The following is a 22,773-nucleotide window of genomic DNA, read 5'->3' as shown; positions in this document are numbered from 1 at the left end:
TATCTTAGGGAAGACCTGTTTAAGAGAATGTGGTTGAAGTGGGTAATTTATTCATAATAGTTATCTTTGGTAAAGAACCACATTTCAGATGATAAGTAGCCTACTGGAAAGCTAAAAGGAGGTGTGCCCCCAAAAGCCTGTTTTGTTATGTCTATTTAATATTATGTTTTATTTATTTTTTATTTTAAAAAATGCAATTATATTACTCTCTTTCTCTCAAGCTTTGATACTTATATTTTGTTCTATCAAGTCTATGTATATATGTTAGTTCTGAAATCTCCAATGAAACTTAATCCCTTGACTCATTGGATGTGTGGAACAGCTTCCCGTCCCAGAGGCTAATGCCCTTGTTACCATTGTCAGAGCTCAAAGGGGGAGGTGTCATCAACTTTTGATGAACAAGTCTCACCTGGGAACTTGCTCCGTTGGAACTCCCCTGGGGACTGGGTTCTGAGAAAACAACACACCGGGAACTGGACTGAACCATGTTGGTTGGGGCCGTTCCAAGTAGCACAGTGTCATGATCTGTGGTCTGGATCATGTTTTTTGTTATTTTCTGTTCAAGACTCCATAGTTCCTGTTTGCGCTTCCTTGTTTGTTTTAGATTCCATGACGACTGATTAGTTTTACCTGTCTCATGTGTTCGGATCACGCACCTGCTCTAATCAGAGACTATTATTTAAGCCTGTTTTGACAGTTAGTCGTCCTGGCGACATTGCTCTGCGATTGCTCTTTTCCTGCTTCCTGCCATGCCACGTAAGTTTTGTTTATTCAAGCCACCGTTTAGTGAGTTTTTTTTCATGTTTTTATAGTTTCATGTTTCATGTCCTAAATTTTTTGCCTTAGCTTTCGCGTGCGTTAGGCACGTTCGCCTTCAGGTTGTTTTCTGTTTTTGTAGTACTTTGAGTCCAAGATTAAATCATGTTTTTACCTGCACGTCATGTCCGAAGTAGTCCGTTTGCTCCCTGGGAAAACAATCCTCGCAGTAAGCTCCGAAAACCTCGTCATGACAGAATGTCGCCAGCAATTGGTTTTCCCGCAACGGACATGGACGATATGGAGGAAGGAACGTGGGAGGTATTAAAGGCTATGGAAGCCGAGATGCTCCGCCATTCCCCCATGGAGCGCCGGGACTTGCGGTGGGGTCCAAACGGCAAGCTGGTTCCGATCAGCTCTGTGTGGCCCGGGAACGTTGACGCGTCGCTGCTGTGCCGGAAGCGCCGGCAGAGACAGAAGCAGTCCAGAAAGGCTTCTACTAGTCGGCAGGAGGCGTCGCTCCCGCCAGCTCCTCCTCCTCCGGACCGATGTAATATTTCTTCATCTCCTCTGTCAGATACATCCTGTTTGGACCTTTATTACGTCTAAGCTAAGATGTGTTTACCTTTCCTTCATTCCTTGCTCTGATGAAGATTGTGTATTTATTTTCTCTGGGGCACTCTTATTTTCAAGCAGCTCATCTGCCCGCATGACTTGTGTCTATATTGGAACTCCAAATATTTGCTAAAAACACCTTTTAGATTTTCTCTGGTCATTCATTTAAGTAGATAATTATAATACAACAACCACTCTAACTGCCACAGTCCGACAAAGTTAAAGATTCATACTCATGATTACTTTGTAATTACATTAATTTGTGCTGCCTTCAATGATCCAAACCTGCTCTCCCACTGTGCATTAATTGCAGGGTAAAAGCCAACCTACCAGTGACGTGCGGTGAGGTTCATGACTGGTGAGGCACTGACTTCATCACAGTCAGATTTACAAACATATGAACCCTAAAGAGTATCTTATTCACCATTTGATTGGCAGCAGTTAATGGGTTATGTTTAAAAGCTCATACCAGCATTCTTCCCTGCTTGGCACTCAGCATCAAGGGTTGGAATTGGGGGTTAAATCACCAACAATTATTCCCGGGCGCGCCGCTGCTGCTGCCCACTGCTCCCCTCACATCCTAGGGGGTGAGCAAGGGGATGGGTCAAATGCAGAGGACAAATTTCACCACACCTAGTGTGTGTGTGTGACAATCATTGGTACTTTAACTTAACTTTAACTTTACACATACAAACTGTAGCACACAAAAAAGCACATTTAATTAAAAAAACGTTATTATGGTCTTACCTTTACTTATAAGTGCGGGAACAGTGGTGGTCGTGTTGGAGGAGTTGTGAATGAATGAAATATGAAATCCGTGCTGCAGTCTGCAGGTGTACCTAATGTTGTGTCCCTGCAGTCGTTCACGGCTCCTCCGGCGTGAGCAATGTTGTTTTTGCACTTTTTGGCTTCTTGTTAAGTGACTTTTTTTGGGTGGATTCGGTCTTGCACGTGGAGGGTTTGGGTGTGGGCTTTGGTTGGTGTGGCGCTCCCGTCAGGGGGTGCAGTCTGCGGCGGAGGTGCAATAACCGGCACCAGGAGGCGGGATTACGCGAGCCTCACACAGTGCGTCTTCGCAGCTGTTTTATGATTGCTCAGCACAAGAAATACTTTACACACATACAGTTGTTGACAAAATACACTGTACATTATATACCTCAGCTAACTAAACTATGGAAATGTATAATATAATTCATATAGCAATACGGTCTCACTGCACAGCAGGCCAGCAGTTAGCCGAGTCCGCAATCCATTGTGAGGCACTGAGTGACGTGCCTCAACTGGCTGCTGATCACCGCACCGTCTCTTCTCAATATTTGAACAGCAAATGTGAAAATTCAGCGATTTTGAATAAAAATAATCTAAAACTGGTGAAGTTAAATGGAAAATAACTTTATAGTATAATCACTAGATACATATAACAATTAAAAAAATTTTTTTTCTTTTTACATTTTTTTTCTTTCCATGATGGCAGGTGAGGCCCCGCCTCACCTGCCTCCAGTGACCGCACGTCACTACAACCTACACACAAGACAAGTTCTCTCTGATGTCATGACAAATGTCTATCACATACTTGACCATCTTACACAAAGGCAGACAAAAAGGTGCTGACTGAGTGAATATTGACCACCAAGACCACCTCCACCTAGTGCGAGGCTCCAAGGCTAAGAGGTCACTAGTTTATTCTTCTCAGAAGAGATTAGTGACAAATCTCGCAACTTTTGGAGACATAAAAGCACGTATGACTTTGCTGTTAATGTCAGTCAGAGCACAGAGGAGACCTACACCCTTCCGCGTACAGACCACAAATGAAATGTGTGTGTATGAATAAAGCCTTCTTTATTGTTATTCCGAAAAAAATATATATAGATACAGAATTAAAAAAGTGATATTTGTTTAATAAAATATGAACTCCATGTGTTCTATGCTGCGCCCCTCTCTTTGTTCCTGTTCTCTGTCTCACTCAGTGGAGTAACAAAGAAGGTGCTTGGATTTGCACTTGTGTGAAACACAGTGATAAATAAAAGAAAAAACTTCTCACAACTGTGACTTGGTCCCAATCCCATCGTTCATGTTAATGAGCCAATCGATAGTTTCGGTTTGTTTGTGGATGTCACAACCCTCAAGTCTTCTGATCAAATTTCATACTCTAACATTTAACAATGCAGAACAAAACTGATTTAAAGAAAACAAAATAAGAATCAACAAAAGAAAGTTAATTTGCAGTTCTACTCAGTTTTTAAACAGGCTTTTTTATTTCTCCCCACGTTATTCCTCTCTTTTACAGCGCCCATTGCAATTAAAGTGATGACATCATGTAATGACTTCTAGTCACTTGTAGGACAGCCAATAGCTACTTTCCTTACTGAGGTGTTGCGAACATTCGCGGTCACTGGGCGTCAGCTCAGGAAAGCTGTCAGTTTGACTTTTGATTGTTTCTGCCATACTTCTTTTTGTGAGACATTGGCTGGTAATGAGATCACAAAGTTAGCGACGTGCTGGCAGGTGACAACGCTGTAAGGTGAGTTCTGCAACTATGTTATAATAAAAGTACTGGACTAAAAACAGTGTGCTATGTAGATTTATCTCATTTTTCTTCCAAGGCAGGATGACATGTAAAAAGCTGTCAACAAGGATATCTAATAGATATGTCCTGCTGCTATTTACTTTAGTGACATACCTATGTGTGATGGTATTCTATTACCATGGGGACATGTCAACAGGTATGAATGTTGGACTTTTCATTTTTACATACATAATTGAATGTGACGAACAAGGTCCACCTGACTTTTTATTTGTGTTGTCTATTGCCGACGACATCTGTATTGACATAGCAGTACTTGCTTTGGCATGATCCCTAAATACAGCAATCTTTGCTCTCATGCGTGTGTACATGGTTCCCAGTAGGGAGGGTGGTCCGCGAGCAGGAGCTGAGGAAGACGGTGCTGAGAGACGCCTGCAGAGAAAACATGGAGGCCTTTCCCCAAGATAAGCAAAGCTCGGACAAACATATCAAAACAGTGCTACATCAACTCCTTGTCGATGATGAACATGGCTTCATTTACTGCTTCATACCAAAGGTGGGGGGCACACAACACACCAACATGATCAACTATTCTATCGAGGAGGTGGTGCTAATATAACAGGCTGAATGCATGTTTAGTAGTAAGAAGGGTGTGCCCAGCTGTGATTCCGCTGTTAGCTTATTACCGTGTTGGCCATGTTGCCCCCTCGAGTCACTGGGTTGTTACGCCTAAATCCTGGTCACCTCATGTCGCCCTTGCCGTTACTTGTGCATTTTTCCTTAATGTCATTCGGTGCCATTACAGAGATGTCCTTGGGCAGCTTGGCTTTGTTCAACTCACCCATTAAGGCATGGAAATGTGCCTGTGTAATAATAATAATAATAATAATAACATTCACTGATTTTATATAGCGCTTTTTATCAAAATTCATATTTTAACTATTTTTTTTAGCAACTTTGACTGACCCACTTACACATCTGATGTCAGCTCTAACGTCTGATGCAACTTGCCATCAAACTGACAGGAGAGAACATGATTAGTTGTATTTGGTGGCCATTTTGGCAGGAGAATCAAGTGACTATTTGTGTTTGGTGGCCATGTTGGCAAGAGAAGCGGCAGATAAAATGAATGTACCATGTTAGCTTCCAACGTTCAGAGTTTACTCCACATTTGACTCACCAATATTGAAAGGTACAACACAAAACGTATGTGTTAAACATGACCAACTTGTATAATGCATCTGCCATGGTTTTTACATCTATAGTAAGCCATAACAATGTAAAAAAAGATCCAGATTTTACAGTATTTGGAATTAACTCATGAGCTTTCTGTTGTCCTACAGTCTTTAGTGGATCAGATATTTGCCCTTCCTGGGTGGTGAGACTGCTGGCATCAGATGTGTAAGTAGGACAGTATTGACAGTTAAAGTTGCATCAGATGTGAGAGATGCCATCAGAAGTGTAAGGGGGACAGTCATTGTTCCTAAGAATTAAAGGTTCATAGAAGTTCGATAGGAACTTACTTGGGGTCCCAGAGTGGGTAGTGATACAAAAACTGCAATTCGTTAATACCATCCATCCATCCATCTTCTTCCGCTTATCTGAGGTCGGGTCGCGGGGGCAGCAGCCTAAGCAGGGAAGCCCAGACTTCCCTCTCCCCAGCCACTTCGTTCAGCTCTTCCTGTGGGACCCCGAGGCGTTCCCAGGCCAGCCAGGAGACATAGTCTTCCCAACGTGTCCTGGGTCTTCCCCGCGGCCTCCTACCGGTCGGACGTACCCTAAACACCTCCCTAGGGAGGCGTTCGGGTGGCATCCTAACCAGATGCCCGAACCACCTCATCTGGCTCCTCTCGATGTGGAGGAGCAGCGGCTTTACTTTGAGCTCCCCCCGGATGGCAGAGCTTCTCACCCTATCTCTAAGGGAGAGCCCCGCCACCCGGCGGAGGAAACTCATTTCGGCCGCTTGTACCCGTGATCTTGTCCTTTCGGTCATAACCCAAAGCTCATGACCATAGGTGAGGATGGGAACGTAGATCGACCGGTAAATTGAGAGCTTTGCCTTCCGGCTCAGCTCCTTCTTCACCACAACGGATCGATACAGCGTCCGCATTACTGAAGACGCCGCACCGATCCACCTGTCGATCTCACGATCCACTCTTCCCTCACTCGTGAACAAGACTCCGAGGTACTTGAACTCCTCTACTTGGGGCAAGATCTCCTCCCCAACCCGGAGATGGCACTCCACCCTTTTCCAGGCGAGAACCATGGACTCGGACTTGGAGGTGCTGATTCTCATCCAAGTCGCTTCCTTAATATTAATGAAAAAAAAAATGCAAATGGCCTCATGTCACAAACATGTTTTTGAGGAATACCTGGAATATGAAAATATTACAACTCTTCGTTTTAAAGATTTTGAAGAATAACAACCCAGTTATTGCAAAAAGCATTGATTTCAATTGGGGTCATTTTTGACCTTACTCATGGAGTGTAGTTTGTGCATCTAAGGGTTAATGTGTTTTGCAATGTTTTTAAACTGTTTCGCAATATGTAATGTTTTGCGTGCACCCCAGTAAGACTAGCTAACTGCCATGACATCAGCTAATGAGGATCCTTTCCAAATAAACAGGAAGGGTGGTAGTGCTTTAGAAGGTCAGTGAGGTATGGGGGGCCAGGTTATTTAGTGATTTGAAGGTGATCAGCGGGATCTTTAAGTGGACATGCTGTTGTATGGGGAGCTAGTGGAGTTGTTTGAGGACAGGGGTGATGTGGTCTCTGCAACGGGTGTGGGTAAGCAACCCCGCAGACAAGTTTTGTACATGTTGGAGTTTTTGTGGGTGAGTGGGGGGAAGACCCTATTGAAGGCTAATACAATAATCCAGTCTGGAGGAGATGAAGGCATGGATCTGAATTTCAGCATCAGATTGAGAGAGGATGGGGCAAAGGCAGACAATGATACACGGTTGGAAGAAGGCTGTTTTAGTGATTTGACGGATGTGAAGTTGGAAGGAGACAGTAGGATTAAAAGGTTTCTGATCTGTGGAGGGTAGTGAGTGACCACCAGTGGTAGTAGTGAAGTCCTGCTGCGTGGAGGGAAGGAGAGCTTTGCGACCAATATGATAATTTCAGATTTATTGCAGCTGTTTTTGAGAAAGTTGGTCGTTATCCATTATTTTTTTGCAGAAAAGCAGTTTGTGAGGGTGTAGACTGTGGCAGGGCTTAATATTTTGGTGGGTAGATGGCGTATGTGTGTCATTGGCAAAGCAATGGAAATAAAGTTCATGGTAGCGAATGATAAGTCCAAGGTTTAGCATGTAGTTAATGAAAATGAGTTGACCAAGCCCTGATCCTTGAGAGACACCAAGTGTTACTGGGATGGTGCGGGATGTACAGTTGTTTCTGGATATGTATTGAAGTCTGTTGCTGAGGTAGGATGTGAACCAGCAGAACAGAACCCGCTATGTCGATGTTATACTGTAAAAGCCCTAAAGGCGCATTGCCGGTTCAGATGGCGGTTCATGGCAGCTCTACATGCTCCGCCAAAGGCTGTGATAACATCAAACACAAAACCTGGTCATCCCTCACTCGTCCACCAGGACCTGAAAAAAATGTGTTACATTTTTCATGGCGGTCTTAGCGGTCTCAAATGGGCCGTGTACAAAATGCTTTTTGTCGTGAAAAGAATTATATCCTCCGTACTAGCTACTAGCTACGTATAATACCGTGTTAATGTCACCATAATCTGCCAGTCACATTTTCCTCCTGGACTGGAGGTGGCGGAGTTAAACACAGAAGCATCACAGGCTCATCAATGAGCTATTTGGGAGGCACTGTGGTTGATGCGGAGTAGAAGGGTGAAGGACTCTGCTGTCTTTCAGGGAGATCAGTGTTACGACCGAAGTGAGGAGAACTCTTTCTCCTCCGCGCAGGGTATTGATTTAATCTCTAGTATAGCTCACAAGTCGCTGTCAATTTTCAGATTCACCGTCTTAAATTTATTTTGCATTGTGATTTACTGTGGTAAAAAGATAGAGACCATCTCAGCCACCAAACCAAATATTTGGTTTATTCCAGAGGGCAAGAGGGTCTCTCCCAGAGCAGCTCCTTCAGAACGTCCTCCTAAGAGAGTCTCTCCAAGAGTGGCTCCCTCGTAGCGTCTCCCCAAGAATGGCTAACTAACAATCTCTCTTGCTCCTTCTCTGCCATTATAGGGGTGCTCTGTAATCTCCCTACCTCCGCTTGCTTGGGTGATGTATCTGGCGTGTGGGACCTCTTTACACTATTGTGTCAATTACAGCATCACTTGATCTTCTGATCCACTGATATTGATTGATTGATTGATTGATTGAGAAGTGTATTGACATCTTAAAGAATTAAATCCATGTAATGCTTTAAAAAGGCAAATGGATGGCACAAAAAGCCAAAAGGCTTGTTTCCATTGTGGTCCTTTAAATAGCTTTGGCTCAAACTTCCTGAGAGCCATTCTACATGTGTTTTAGGCTAAGATTGTGACCAAAAAGTTACCATTAGGCTAATTAAATTTCAAAGGATTGAATCTAACACAAACAGATGTCCCTTGAACGGGAACTACTGAGGGCTCTAAGGAGAATACTTAGAAATTGATATGATTCCTATCATTTATGATACCTCAATATCTAGTAATACTATACATCAGGGATGTCAAACATGCGGCTTGCAAACTGGATCAGGTTCAATCCGGCTTGTGAGATGAGTTTGCTAAGTGTAAAATTGAGCTGCATTTTTAAAAGAAAGAAACTGCTGTTCTAAATGTGTTCACAGGATGCCGCAATAGAAATTATGTTAGGCAAGCACATAGTTTATACCGGGCAAGAAAGTATACCAAGCAAGAGGTACACTGTAAAGCGGGGCTGGGACTCCTCCCCCTCGACCTAACATAAAACAAACAGGAGTAAAATAATCAATTAGTAACCCTACTTAAAATGCTGCATGAGACACTGCACATTGATAAAGTTCTGTAAAAACTATTGTCTTCTGTTCAAATGTGAAAAAAAAGTGAACAGTGTGTGATTTACTACAACTGTCAGTCTTTTAAGTTTTTATTTTTGGTTTGTTAAATTTGTACACACATTGCACAGCTTTTGTTTTTCTGTCAATACTCAGTGATGCCTAGAAGGCAGGAAGTAACTCAACCCTCTTGAATAGTTTCTACCTCAATTTGTATGGTTTGTTGAGTTAGCACAGGATTTATATGTGGAAATGACACATGATGTAGTTGATACATAGAATAGTTTTTATTCATGCTTTATTTTGTTTTTGTTCAAGCCTAGTTGGGCTGTGATTTAAAGTTTAACGGCTTTGTAGATACACTGAGATTAAGAATGTTTAACTAACAAAGTGTTTTGGCAAGATTATTATTTGTGGTATGTACATTTTTCAAATTTGCTTGTTCTATTATGGCCAAAGTAAAACAAAGAAAACAATAGGAAGTTGTCATAGTTGTATTTTTAAGTTATTATGCCATGATGTTACCCGTCCGGCCCACGTGAATAGATTTTCCTCCATGCGGCCTCTGAGCTAAAATATGTTTTGACACCCCTGCTTATACATACATGCACAATACAAATACACCCATCATCATATTACATACAGTATGTATATATCCACATGCACTCACTATATAAGGCATACTGTAACTGTATTCTGCCATTCAATTTTGACATTAGCATGCTAATATAACAAAAAAAAAAATGTCACTACCGTGTCAATTTGCGTCGGAACCGTGTTTAAAACTTGTTGGGAAAGGCTTTCCACCATCATTTAAAAACAGTTCACGGCGATTTGAGAAACGCAATGAACCACCATCCAAACTGGCAATGTGTGAATGCCCCATTAGGAGACATCTGAAGTCAGGTATTTGACCACACATGTTTGTTTGTTACCGCCAATAGAATTCCATTTTACATACCTTCACCTTCTGTTGCCACACTAAGATTTGACATGGAAAAGCCTGATCGGCCAAACAAGATGATTATCATGTTGGTGCTAAAAATATGCTGTAGTTAATCGTCTTCCTTTCTCCAGGTGGCATGCACTAATTGGAAGAGGTTCATGCATGCACTAAAAGAAGGCGAGCCCTACCCTGATCTCATGAGCATACCTTGCTCCAAGGCCAACAATCCAAAGGGTCTGCCTAGCCTTGCCAGCTTCTCGAAAGTCGAGATGGAGGTGAGCATTCAGTTCTCCTGTCATGGGAATGGTAAGGAAGGGTTCATATCATTCCATCACTGAAGCTTTTCAACTGCAATCAAATTAAAATGGAGTGCACAACTGAAACTCAACCAGCAGGAGCACCGTTGAATTTATTGTTACGGCTGACTCAGGGCCGCAAAGACAAAGGGGGAGACATGACTGAAGTAAAAGGTGCTGAAAGGATTATTTAATATAACAAAAGTGAGAATAAAATATAACCCAGCGAACAGCCAAAGCAAAACCGAGCAGAGCAGTGCGTGAGGTCCTGGGGAGCCCCAGCTGATATTTTGTCACTGATTAGCCCCAATTAGGTGCAGCGGCAGGACCTGCGAACAGAGTGAGAGGAAAAGGCAGAGAAGGTGGCCAAGCAGGCCTCCACTCTGAACCCATTACCACAAGGCTTCAACAAGGCCTGGGCCGTGACTAATTTTAACCCCAATTTGTAGTCTATGAAGAACATCATGACAGCTGATGTGGCATAACACTAATATTGAAACAGGAGCTCAGAACACTCAGAAAGAGATCCTCGATCCAACACAGGATTAAGTTCCAACAATAGTTGTTATACTAGTGGCCTCTTTGATCTACTCTTGTTGCAATCTTTCCTCATAACATGCATCGGTTGCATCATTGTCATCATATTACTTCAGTATCTGAGCATTTTAAGATGTCCAATACTAGAACCGCCATTGTTATCGAATATTTTTAAGTTTAGACGAGTATCAGTGCAGTCATGTGGTGTTTACATTTTAAAGGTGCCATATGTAGTAATGTGGTCAGAAATGGTACTGCAATCACAGTCAAAATTCTGTAGTCCCCTCCCACTCTCCATGACTAAGGTTGCCAGATACGCAGCCAACGCAGCCAAATCCGAATCCTACTCCAAGGAACTTAAAATGGCAATCGACGAGTCCTACACTGTAGGTTTTTTTTGTTTATGCTTCTTGCAAGATGGTTTACTAAGTAATGATGCCACATTTTTGTCGATTAGCCAAATGCATTTGTAAATGTACGCAGCAATATTTTAATCGGGAGTCGGTACAGATTGTTGACATCACCCTGCTAAAATGTCTAGTTTGACCGCACGGACCACCATCGAAATATTTATATATAATAATATATAATATATTATATATCGCATAGGCCTACTTTGATGGCAAGCCAATGTCAACAGTAAAGTTACCGCCATATTTCATTGAGCATAACTCCATGTTGCATCCAACCTGACGCACTGCATTCTCTTCCATGTACGCACATCACCATCTTTCGTGCAGAGTGCAATTCTGAGCCAACCCACGTTATGCAATAACCATGTTACGCATAAATAACCATGTTACGCATAAATCAATCTACTACCATGTCAGTACACAAAGTAGAACATCATTACATGTAATGCATTATATTGTGCCAAGCAATTACCACCCCATATGTGCCTGATGCAGAAACCGCAATTAGCCGTGCTAATGTTGGAACGCATTTCCTCAGCGTATCAGCAGATTGATAACAAATTAGGCACTGACACTACCCATAACCACATAGGTTTTATTTGTCGAAAATGTATTTTGCCCTGTCAGTTGGATGACACATCGACATACAGGCTAACGGGCATATATGTCCCCCGTTAGCCTATATGTCAATGTGTCATTGACCGGGCTAGCATGCTAAGCATTCGTTGCACGAAATACTAGCTTTGTTAGACAAGATCGGAGACTGTATTGGACAATTTAGTTTACTTACGAAATGTCCATTTCCATTTATTACAAGTAAAAAGAAAACGTAAATGTCTGACTTACCTATCAAGGAGGAAATTAGCAAGTTTGGCGTCAGATGAAAAAATCTTCTCCATCTTTAATCGTCTCCATCTTTCAAAGGCGTCCCCGATACAAATCCTCGCTTTGTTCCTGGCTTTGTCATGAATAAGTTGAGAATCGTAACGACGCCATTTAGATTTACTAAGGTCTGACATGTTTAGTAACTTTACCAGTGGCAGTAGCTCAACGAAGATGGCGGTGCATAACTGGCAATCTGGATGTGACACACTCACAGACGTTCTAATTGGTCAAACTGTAGAGGGCGGGGCATCGAAATGAAAACAACAAGATTTTCGGGGCTGGAAATCAAATTTCGAAATGAGCATATCCCGGCTGAACTACCGCTATCAGTTGTAGAGGTATTCGAAAAGAACATGATTTATTAATGCCTTTTGACATATCAGGGCCATTTAATGATGACTTGACATTAAATTATTACATATGACACCTTTAAATGAGCCAATTTTAAATGAACACACATAATAACAACATACAGTTGTTGATTCAGGAAATATACTCATATTAAAAAGTATAAACTTATCTTAAAAAGTAATTTATTATAGGTACTTAAATGGCTGTCATATCTTCTTGTTTTAAAGGAGAACTGCACTTTTTTTTTTTTTTAGAATTTTGCTTATTGTTCACAATCATCATTAAAGAAATGACGACGGATGTATTTTTTTGTAATCATTCTAACTCGTAAATAAAAGTTCGCTTACAGCGTAGCCAATGGGAAGTCCTCTATTCCGTCCATGAAACCCAATAAAAAAAAACATCCACAAACCCGCCAACAATACTCCATTGACATTTCATGAATTGAATATTAACCAAGTATTAGTGATATTGTTAGTATAAACGCTAACGCAGACAAACTATTTACAGCGGTGCCATGATCACTAGCTTGTGTGCCAATGTTGACATGATCGACTGATCAGCTGTTTCCTCACTTCCTTGCTCGTCAAACTTTATTCTAGATCATAAATCATGTCTCTCACCTGGATAGTAGAAGGATGAGGACATATTCCGACAAGTTGGTACACTTTGACAGCAATATAGACCTGGAAATGGCGAGAAAGACACGGAAAGATGCTTGGATCCACCCCCCTTTTTTTCGTTCTCAATTTAAATGGGAATATATGAACATCCTAGCAGTCGGCATACTAATGACAGCAGAACTTATACAGTAAGTGATATTTTATTATGTCTGTTGGCTCTTATAGAGTGAGTAGTAATCAGGGATGTTGTTAAAAAAAGCAAACGTTGTGATGCGTTTTTTTAATTAATGTGCCGCGTATGGTTAAAGTGATCAAAATACGTAAATATAAAATGTTATAATAAATGTGTCTGTTACTACATTACATAAATACTTACATCAAGTACAAACCCCGTTTCCATATGAGTTGGGAAATTGTGTTAGATGTAAATATAAACGGAATACAATGATTTGCAAATCATTTTCAACCCATATTCAGTTGAATATGCTACAAAGACAACATATTTGATGTTCAAACTGATAAACTTTTTTTTTTGCAAATAATCAATAACTTTGGAATTTGATGCCAGCAACACGTGACAAAGAAGTTGGGAAAGGTGGCAATAAATACTGATAAAGTTGAGGAATGCTCATCAAACACTTATTTGGAACATCACACAGGTGTGCAGGCTGATTGGGAACAGGTGGGTGCCATGATTGGGTATAAAAACAGCTTCCCAAAAAATGTTCAGTCTTTCACAAGAAAGGATGGGGCGAGGTAAACCCCTTTGTCCACAACTGCGTGAGCAAATAGTCAAACAGTTTAAAAACAACGTTTCTCAAAGTGCAATTGCAAGAAATGTAGGGATTTCACCATCTACGGTCCATAATATCATCAAAAGTTTCAGAGAATCTGGAGATATCACTCCACGTAAGCGGCATGGCCGGAAACCAACATTGAATGACCGTGACCTTCGATCCCTCAGACGGCACTGTATCAAAAACCGACATCAATCTCTAAAGGATATCACCACATGGGCTCAGGAACACTTCAGAAAACCACTGTCACTAAATACAGTTGGTCGCTACATCTGTAAGTGCAAGTTAAAGCTCTACTATGCAAAGCGAAAGCCATTTATCAACAACATCCAGAAACGCTTCTCTGGGCCCGATATCATCTAAGATGGACTGATGCAAAGTGGAAAAGTGGTCTGTGGTCTGACGAGTCCACATTTCAAATTCTTTTTGGAAATATTCGACATTGTGTCATTCGGACCAAAGGGGAAGCGAACCATCCAGACTGTTATCGACGCAAAGTTCAAAAGCCAGCATCTGTGGTGGTATGGGGGTGCATTAGGGCCCAAGGCGTGGGTAGCTTACACATCTGTGAAGGCACCATTAATGCTGAAAGGTACATACAGGTTTTGGAACAACATATGCTGCCATCTAAGCGCCGTCTTTTTCATGGACTCCCCTGCTTATTTCAGCAAGAAAATGCCAAGCCACATTCAGCATGTGTAACAGCGTGGCTTCGTAAAAAAAGAGTGCGGGTACTTTCCTGGCCCGCCTGCAGTCCAGACCTGTCTCCCATCAAAAATGTGTGGCGCATTATGAAGCGTAAAATACGACAGTGGAGACCCTGGACTGTTGAACGACTGAAACTCTACATGAAACAAGATTTGGAAAGAATTCCACTTTCAATGCTTCAACAATTAGTTTCCTCAGTTCCCAATCATTTATTGAGTGTTGTTAAAAGAAAATGTGATGTAACACAGTGGTGAACATGCCCTTTCCCAACTACTTTGGCACAGGTTGCAGCCATGAAATTCTAAGTTAATTATTATTTGCAAAAAAAAAAAAAAAGTTAATGAGTTTGAACATCAAATATCTTGTCTTTGTAGTGCATTCAATTGAATATGGGTTGAGAAGGATTTGCAAATCATTGTATTCCGTTTATATTTACCAGAGGTGTGGACTCGAGTCACATGACTTGGACTCGAGTCAGACTCGAGTCATGAATTTGATGACTTTAGACTCGACTTGACAAAATGTGAAGAGACTTGCAACTCGACTTAGACTTTAACATCAATGACTTGTGACTTCACTTGGACTTGAGCCTTTTGACTTGACATGACCTGACATGACTTGCTACTTTCCCCAAAATCCAACGCTTAAAAAGTTATTTGGGAGCGCTCTGTATTTTTCCATTTTCTTCGTCTGTGTCTCTCAGCGTGTTGTTCCTGTCAGCTGGTGTGCTGTCAGTACAACAGCCAATCAAATTAGATCTACGTTGTTTTCATCACGCAGCATTCATCCAATCAAATTGCAGTACAACCACCGAACAAGTTGTCAAACAACGCAACAATTATGCCAAAGTTGGTTTCGTTCGGGTATAAAAACTACGACTTGGTCAACAAAAAACGAATTGCCGTATGCAAATCACACAGTTCGAATATTACAGACGGAGACGCAACAACGTTCAACATTTGAAGTTGCACAAAGAAGGGTAAGTTTTGAATGTACGATAACGTTTATTGGCTAAGTTACGTGACTTTTATTTGCTGTGTAGTTAAATCAGTGAGGCTGCAAACTCACTGCTAACGTTATAACCATAGACATCTTATAAGTAGACGCAGCATGGAGCGCTACTGCCTACTGGCGCAGACGAGGCGCGGGGCCGCCATCTTGGAGTGGTGATCCGCTCCACTCAGTGCAATTCATTTGGCAGGAACAATGAACTGTCAGCGCATTTAATTCATTTTACCTCACTGAATACCACTGATTTTCACCCCCCTTTTTTGTCATACGTGTAGCTATGATAACAGACACATGTTTTGGCGTGTTTTAGTATTCATAGTTTGCTTAACAGTAATATAATATTCTTATATGCTATAAATGACCAGACGTCCGAGATCAAAACTGGGATTATAATCCTAGAGAAGGGGAAAAAACGGTAAACTATTTTTAAGTTGAAGAAACAATATGATTAGGTTATATATACATGCGTATATCCTACATAAACAATGTATGAATACATTAGATATCTATATATCTTAGGGACCTATAGACTGTATCTCTGTTGCTGCAGCAGCAGAGAGTTTATTCTGTCTTGACACTTTGTATTGATATTTTCTATTACATTCTTCCCTTAAATGATAATATTTGCAGTGATTGTTTTATATGTATTATTTTATGTAAGTCGCTTTGGATAAAAGCGTCTGCCAAATACTTAAACATAAACACATATAAACACCTGAAAGTCTTCATATCAGCTAAAACCACCAATCTGTTTCACTGGATTCAGAATAAAACCAAATTCTGTTTTACCCAACAATGTTAGTATTTGAATATTGTTACTTGAAGACTTATTCCTGGTTACAATTATACTGTTAAGAAAGTATTGTCTTATACTTTGCCTAAAATGAGAATGCATCATAATCAGTGGCGGCTGGTGAATTTTGTTTTAGGTGGGGCTGAAAGTTTGTAAACCAAACCCCTGTAGGGGCGTCATCCTCCACCAGAAGATTTATTTGTGATTTTCACATACAAATATTGAAGATCTTTGATCCTTCTCAACTCTGTGGTAATATTATTTTCATAAGATACAACCAATAGTACGTTAATGTTAAATCTTACTTGTGAAAAGTAATCCCCCGATTCCTATTTTCAACAGTCCGCTCATTTGAGCAGGAAAACGCTGAACACCAGCCCGGCATCTTTGTTTTCTACCTGTCAACTGTCAGTTTAGGCTGCTCGCCGGCTCCTCATCACCACTTCAAGATGGCGGCCAAATTGCTCACGTCACAGCAACCTGCGTCTACTTATAAGATGTCTATGGTTACAACGTCATTGCAAACACGGCAATCTGTTGCGTCCACTGCAGTTTGCTACCTTATTCATACTTTTTGTCAAGTGATTTTTTTTTAAGCAGGGTCTCATGAGGTACCTACACATAACGTTACGTTAGACAATGTATCACACACAGTAACGTAACGTTAGTCAATGTATCACACACAGTAACGTAACGTTAGTCAATGTATCACACACAGTAACATTACGTTAGTCAATGTATCACACACAGTAACGTAACGTTAGTCAATGTATCACACACAGTAACATTACGTTAGTCAATGTATCACACACAGTAACATTACGTTAGTCAATGTATCACACACAGTAACGTAAAGTTAGACGGTGGTCAGCAGCACCGCGTATTTTAGCCACCTACAAAAAGACAAACATAGTCAAATAAAGGTCAGTTAAAATGTATACTATATTAAGAATATGTGTACATATTGCATAGGGTCCTGACATCTAAAAAGTACAACTCTGTTCATTGTTATGTTCATATATTTGTTATGTTATTCATGTGTACGCACACATAAACACACATACAGTATGAGATGAGATCAATGAGATAAGGTAAGAACAGGATAGAAACTGCTGTGGAACTAGTTACAATGCAATATGCCATTGAAATACAATGTTAACACTTTTGTGCAAATAAGTACAGTTGCACTTGTTTTTTTCAAATGTGTTTATTCTGTAAAGGAATGAGTTACATGTTTAAAATGACTGGTTAATAGTGCTATTTTTGAAGTGCAATGTCAGCACTATCTTTTTCCCTGCAATTTCAAATGCACTTGTTTTAATAAATAAATACAGCATTTTAAAAGCATACACAATCTGTGTAAATATATTAGTCTGTGGTTAAACAACTTGAAAGGACTCGAAACTCAAAATGCAGGACTTGGGACTTGACTTGAGACTTTCCAGTCTTGACTTTGGACTTGACTCGGACTTGCTCTGTCTTGACTCGGGACTTGACTCGGACTTGAGGGCAAAGACTTGAGACTTACTTGTGACTTGCAAAGCAATGACTTGGTCCCACCTCTGATATTTACATCTAACACAATTTCCCAACTCATATGGAAACGGGGTTTGTATATAGATGTGTTTAGGAGTTTACAGGCCGAATAGAGCGGCTTCCATAGGCTCCATTGTAAGTGGACTTTTGATAGCATTTATTTACTATTTAGAATGCATTAAAAAAAAATGTCTTTCATAATGATTGTGAAGGATAGACAACATTTTTCTAAACGAGGAATTGTTTGGATTGCAAGCGTGTCACTCCAATCATGGATTTGTTGTCCAACATTCCCACGGCACGTAGTACTATTGTGTACGTGTGTGTTACATGGCTCGAAAGATGGGCCAACTCTTTCGTTGTGCGACACATTTATTTTTCAGGATCAAGCTGCAAAACAATTAACACAGCGTTACAACCGGAGCTTGATGCGTCTGCTTTTTTCATATCACGTACTGACAGACTTCTTCTACAAAATACAATGTCTGGAGTTGAACAATTTTACAAATATAACATAACATTCACTAGTGATGGGTCCGGCAACACCAATGCATCGGCGCATGCGTCGAGCTCATAGAGCAAAACCCTGTGTCGGTGCGCGTACGGCTTTTAGAAAGTCACGTGACCGATCATGAGCTGTTTCGATCACGTGACCGATACGCGAACTGTGTCGCACTGACGCCTCCTCTGTGCCCTGTGAGCGGGTCTTTTCTACAGCCGGAGAAATAATAACTAAGAAGAGAAATCGTCTAAAATTCAATACGTTGGAAAAACTGGGGTTTTTTAAATAAAAAAGTGTAAAAAAAAAATACAAATAAAAATTCCCAGTGCACAAGCATCCTCATTCACAACACGTTCTCCTAGATTTCCATGTTATGATACATGTTCACATTATTTCTTGACTGTATCTAAAAAAGATAAAAATATATTTTTATTTAAATGAAGATATTAAATAATCCTAAATGAAATACAATGACTTGGTTTATGTTATGTATATACTAGGTCATAAAATCAGTGTCAGTTGAGTCGGTCCATAGGTTGCCTGTAGGGATTTTTCATGTCCAGCAGATGTCAGTATTTAGTGACACAGTATCGACACAGTATCAATACAGTTTTGCAATGTGTCGAAACGCTTCGTGACGCCTCATCAACCCATCACTAACATTCACAAAACAGACCTTAGCTTAACATTGCTTACTCTAAAAGGTACAGAATAAATTATACTACTGCTTGTATGTGTTATATGCAAACCAGCTTACCTGCAAAACAATTAACACAGCTTTGCAACCGGAGCTTGATGCATTTGCTTCTTTTCATATCACATACTGACAGACTTCTTCTACGGCGCCAGCTACTGATACCAACGGCACCAAGCGCCCTCTGCTGGTGTAACTAAATATTGCATGCTGCATAGAAATACATAGAAAACGTTGACATCACAAAAAAATAGTCTATAAACTATTTAAATCGAGTTTTCTGACATTAAAGAGTTTTTAAAGGGGGGGCAACTATTTTAGTCAAAGTAAATCACTTAGTGCCACATGTGCATGTATACTTAGCCCACGTGTTGTTGTCTGCTGTGTCACAGTGTGATGTTGCCTCCTTCTATTTGATATCAAGTTCATTTTAGTGTAGTGCTGGCTGTTGCTTTCATTAGTAAAAAGATATTTCCTGCATTGAACTTGCTGTGCTCCTGACCCCCGTCATGTTGACATAACACCACATCAAAAGTATGTTACATCAAGCGTATCGCTAACAGCGTTGGAACGTACTTAAAAGTAATTAATAAAATTACTCGTTACTAGAAAAAGTAATAGTAATATTAAATATTAATACATTTTACTTATAAGGTGCCTTTCTAGACACTCAAGGACACAATTGGATAAAAACGACAACAACAAAGATAGATATAATTTACAGTGAATAAGCAGTCAGAAATAAGTGTGTTTTGAGTCTTGATTTAAAGAGGGAAATTGAGTCCATATTGCAAAGATCTAGTGCAGGGGTGTCAAAGTCAAGGCCCGCGGGCCAAATCTGGCCCGCAAATGAATTATCTATGGCCCCTGGAATGATATTTGATTAGTATTAGAACCGGCCCGCAGGCCACAGCCGCCTGATGCTGTTTTGCACACACAAATACTCAATCAGTGTTGGCGCCAGGAATTTTCTAAATTGATCAATTCATAAAAATGGGGTCCTACAGTAAATTTTTGGGGTCCCACTTTTTTGTAACCGTTTTGAAAACAAATGATAAATGTATGCATTATCCTGTTATATCTCACATTCTATATTGTGTTTTGGAAAAAGGTTGTCATAAACGTTACTTAATTCATAAAAAAGTAATAATACAAAAGAAAACAAATGTTTATGCTTATGTAAATGTATCCAGTTATAAACATTCATTCACTTTCTTCCTTCCTTCATGGATCTAACTTTACCGCTGCCAGTATTTTTTCTATATTTTTATTGTAAAATTTTCAGAATGTGTTTGTTCTATTTTTTGCCAAAGTAAGACAAAGAAAACCATCTGAAGTTGTCTTTATTTTTTAGTTTTAATGCCATGATTGTAGTAGTCCGGCCCACGTGTGCACAGATTTTCCTCCATGCGGCCTCTGAGCTAAAATGAGTTTGACACCCCTGGTCTAGTGGTAATGAGTTCCAAATATGAGTGGCTGAGCGGCTGAAGGCTTGGGCCCCCATGGTGGTCAGTTTAAATAAGGGGACAATGAGATGGACAAATGACGAGGATCTTAGGGAACGTGGCGACATGGAGGACAGAAAGATATGACAGTGCAAGGTTATGGATAGCTTTGAAAGCAAGGAGAATTATTTTAAATTAGATACGGTGTTTGATGGGTAGTGGAGTTGTTGCAGAACAGGGATGATCTGATAATTAGCAAAACAGTTGTTGATCTAGTAAATGTTGCCTGGTGCACGTAACAAGAACACAACACATGATTAATGATGATTAATGGAGATGATGCAAATAACTTACCTTGCTTGCAGGCCAAGTTGAAGCACTACACCAAGTTCATGTTTGTCCGTGAACCCCTTGTGCGCCTCATCTCAGCCTTCCGGAACAAACTCCTGTCGTTGAATCAATTTTATTACCAAGGTTTAGGCCGACTCCTTCTGCGTCGCTACGGCAACCTGTCTGACCCTCCGTTGACTGTGAAGGAGGCGGTTGCGTCAGGCATCCAGCCCACCTTCTACCATTTTGTCCAGCACCTGCTGAACTCAACTAGCCATATGTCTGACTATCACTGGAAGCAGTTCTACCGCCTGTGTCAACCCTGCTACATCGAGTAAGCTGCATATTCTTCATCTTCTCCATCATTACCAGTGCTGAGAAATAAACCCAGTTTAACGTTGACATGTTCTGCTCAGGTACGACTTTATCGGGCATCAGGAGACGCTTGATGAAGACGCCCTGGAAGTGCTAACGTCCTTGAACGTGGAGAAGCTCATCAAGTTTCCCCCGGCCTACCAAAATGCGACGTCCCCTGCAACATTGTCGAAGTGGCTTAAAGAAGTGCCCCTGGAGGACAGGAGGAAGCTTTACGAGCTCTACAAGAAAGACTATCAGCTGTTTGGCTACGAACCACCTTACACTTTACTCAACATCACACAATAGAGATGAGTTGAGGATGTTCAACATGGAGCACAGTCCTCCACCAATGTAGTAATCCTAATTTGATTCACACCTTCATAGATAACTTCCGATTACATTAAAACTAGTGCTGCCAAACAAATACACTATTTAATCAGATTAATTATACATTTTGACACAGATGCAATTTTATTGTCAGAATGTCATACAGGAACATATTTTAAATGTTTTACTCGAATGTGCATCATTTACTTGCACAAAATAGTTTTATCTAAAGTTCAGTCAGGATGTATTTTGAAGTGAAATTTGCCAGCAAGCACACCAGTCGTAATCTCCTCACTCATATTTTCCGTAGAGCTGACTGTAAAGCAGTTCTGCTCATTTCTTGATTCTTTGGTGCAATGCCAGGGGACGGGGGGCGTGTGACCCCGGGGAACATGCTTTATCAGAATCATGCAGTATCGTACTTCAAACCCCTCTTCGAAAAACTGCACTACAGAATGTGCTCATTGTATCCAATAATATTGACTCATAAATAGTTATATTCATTTGTTTTTGGAGTTTTTTATATATTGTGCTCAGGGTTAATTTTGCTGATCAATTTGAATATTATTATTATTTATTGAGTTTAGTTAATTTTTTCATATAATTTCTCTTTACATCATGTCCGAAAAATCCTACCCCGTTCCCACTTCAGAGCGTTTACAAATACATATGTTCATTTACTGTCTTCTCTTTGTAAGACAATTACATCAGTGAATGATTAATACAGCAGTTTTTGCAATATATAATTAGGTCAGTCATGATAAACATACTGAGATGAAGAAATATCCCGTTTTCAATAAGGTTGAAGGTATTTCTCATAATTCTTCTTCCTTGTACTTTGTAAGCACTGTTAATTTGAACAACCCCTTAAACTGGATCATATCAGTACATTGTTTAACTTATTTGCTTAATCCATTCCATAATTTAATTCCACATAGTGATATGCTAAAAGTCTTAAATGTTGTACGTGCATACAAATGTTTTAAATTAGATGTTCCTCTAAGGTTATAGTTCTCCTCTTCAGTTGAGAAGAATTGTTGTACACTCTTGGGTAGCGGTTATAGTTTGCTTTGTACATAATTTTAGCTGTTTGCAATTTTATCAAATCGTTGAATTTCAATATTTTTGATTCAATAAAGAAAATGTTTTTATGTCCTCTATATCTAACTTTATGTATCAGTCTAACTGATATTTTTTGTAACGGACGGCGTGGCGAAGTTGGTAGAGTGGCCGTGCCAGCAATCGGAGGGTTGCTGGTTACTGGGGTTCAATCCCCACCTTCTACCATCCTAGTCACATCCGTTGTGTCCTTGGGCAAGACACTTCACCCCTTGCTCCTGATGG

General features: G+C 40.4%; 1 protein-coding gene across 1 annotated transcript; it reads left to right on the top strand.

Annotated features, from left to right (window-relative positions):
• Positions 1-1,014: 1,014 nt before the first annotated feature.
• On the top strand, positions 1,015-22,760 carry LOC133605624 (carbohydrate sulfotransferase 12-like). The gene is made up of 5 exons (XM_061958853.2): positions 1,015-1,306; positions 4,276-4,451; positions 9,956-10,099; positions 20,781-21,079; positions 21,162-22,760. The coding sequence occupies exons 1-5, from the start codon at positions 1,015-1,017 to the stop codon at positions 21,406-21,408; spliced, it is 1,158 nt and encodes a 385-aa protein (XP_061814837.1). The 3' UTR covers positions 21,409-22,760.
• The last annotated feature ends 13 nt before the right edge of the window (positions 22,761-22,773 follow it).

The sequence above is a fragment of the Nerophis lumbriciformis genome, linkage group LG05 (assembly GCF_033978685.3).
Source record: "Nerophis lumbriciformis linkage group LG05, RoL_Nlum_v2.1, whole genome shotgun sequence".
In the NCBI taxonomy this organism is placed as follows: domain Eukaryota; kingdom Metazoa; phylum Chordata; class Actinopteri; order Syngnathiformes; family Syngnathidae; genus Nerophis; species Nerophis lumbriciformis.
Note: the sequence above shows the minus strand (reverse complement) of the source record. Positions and strands in the feature narration are given on the sequence as shown.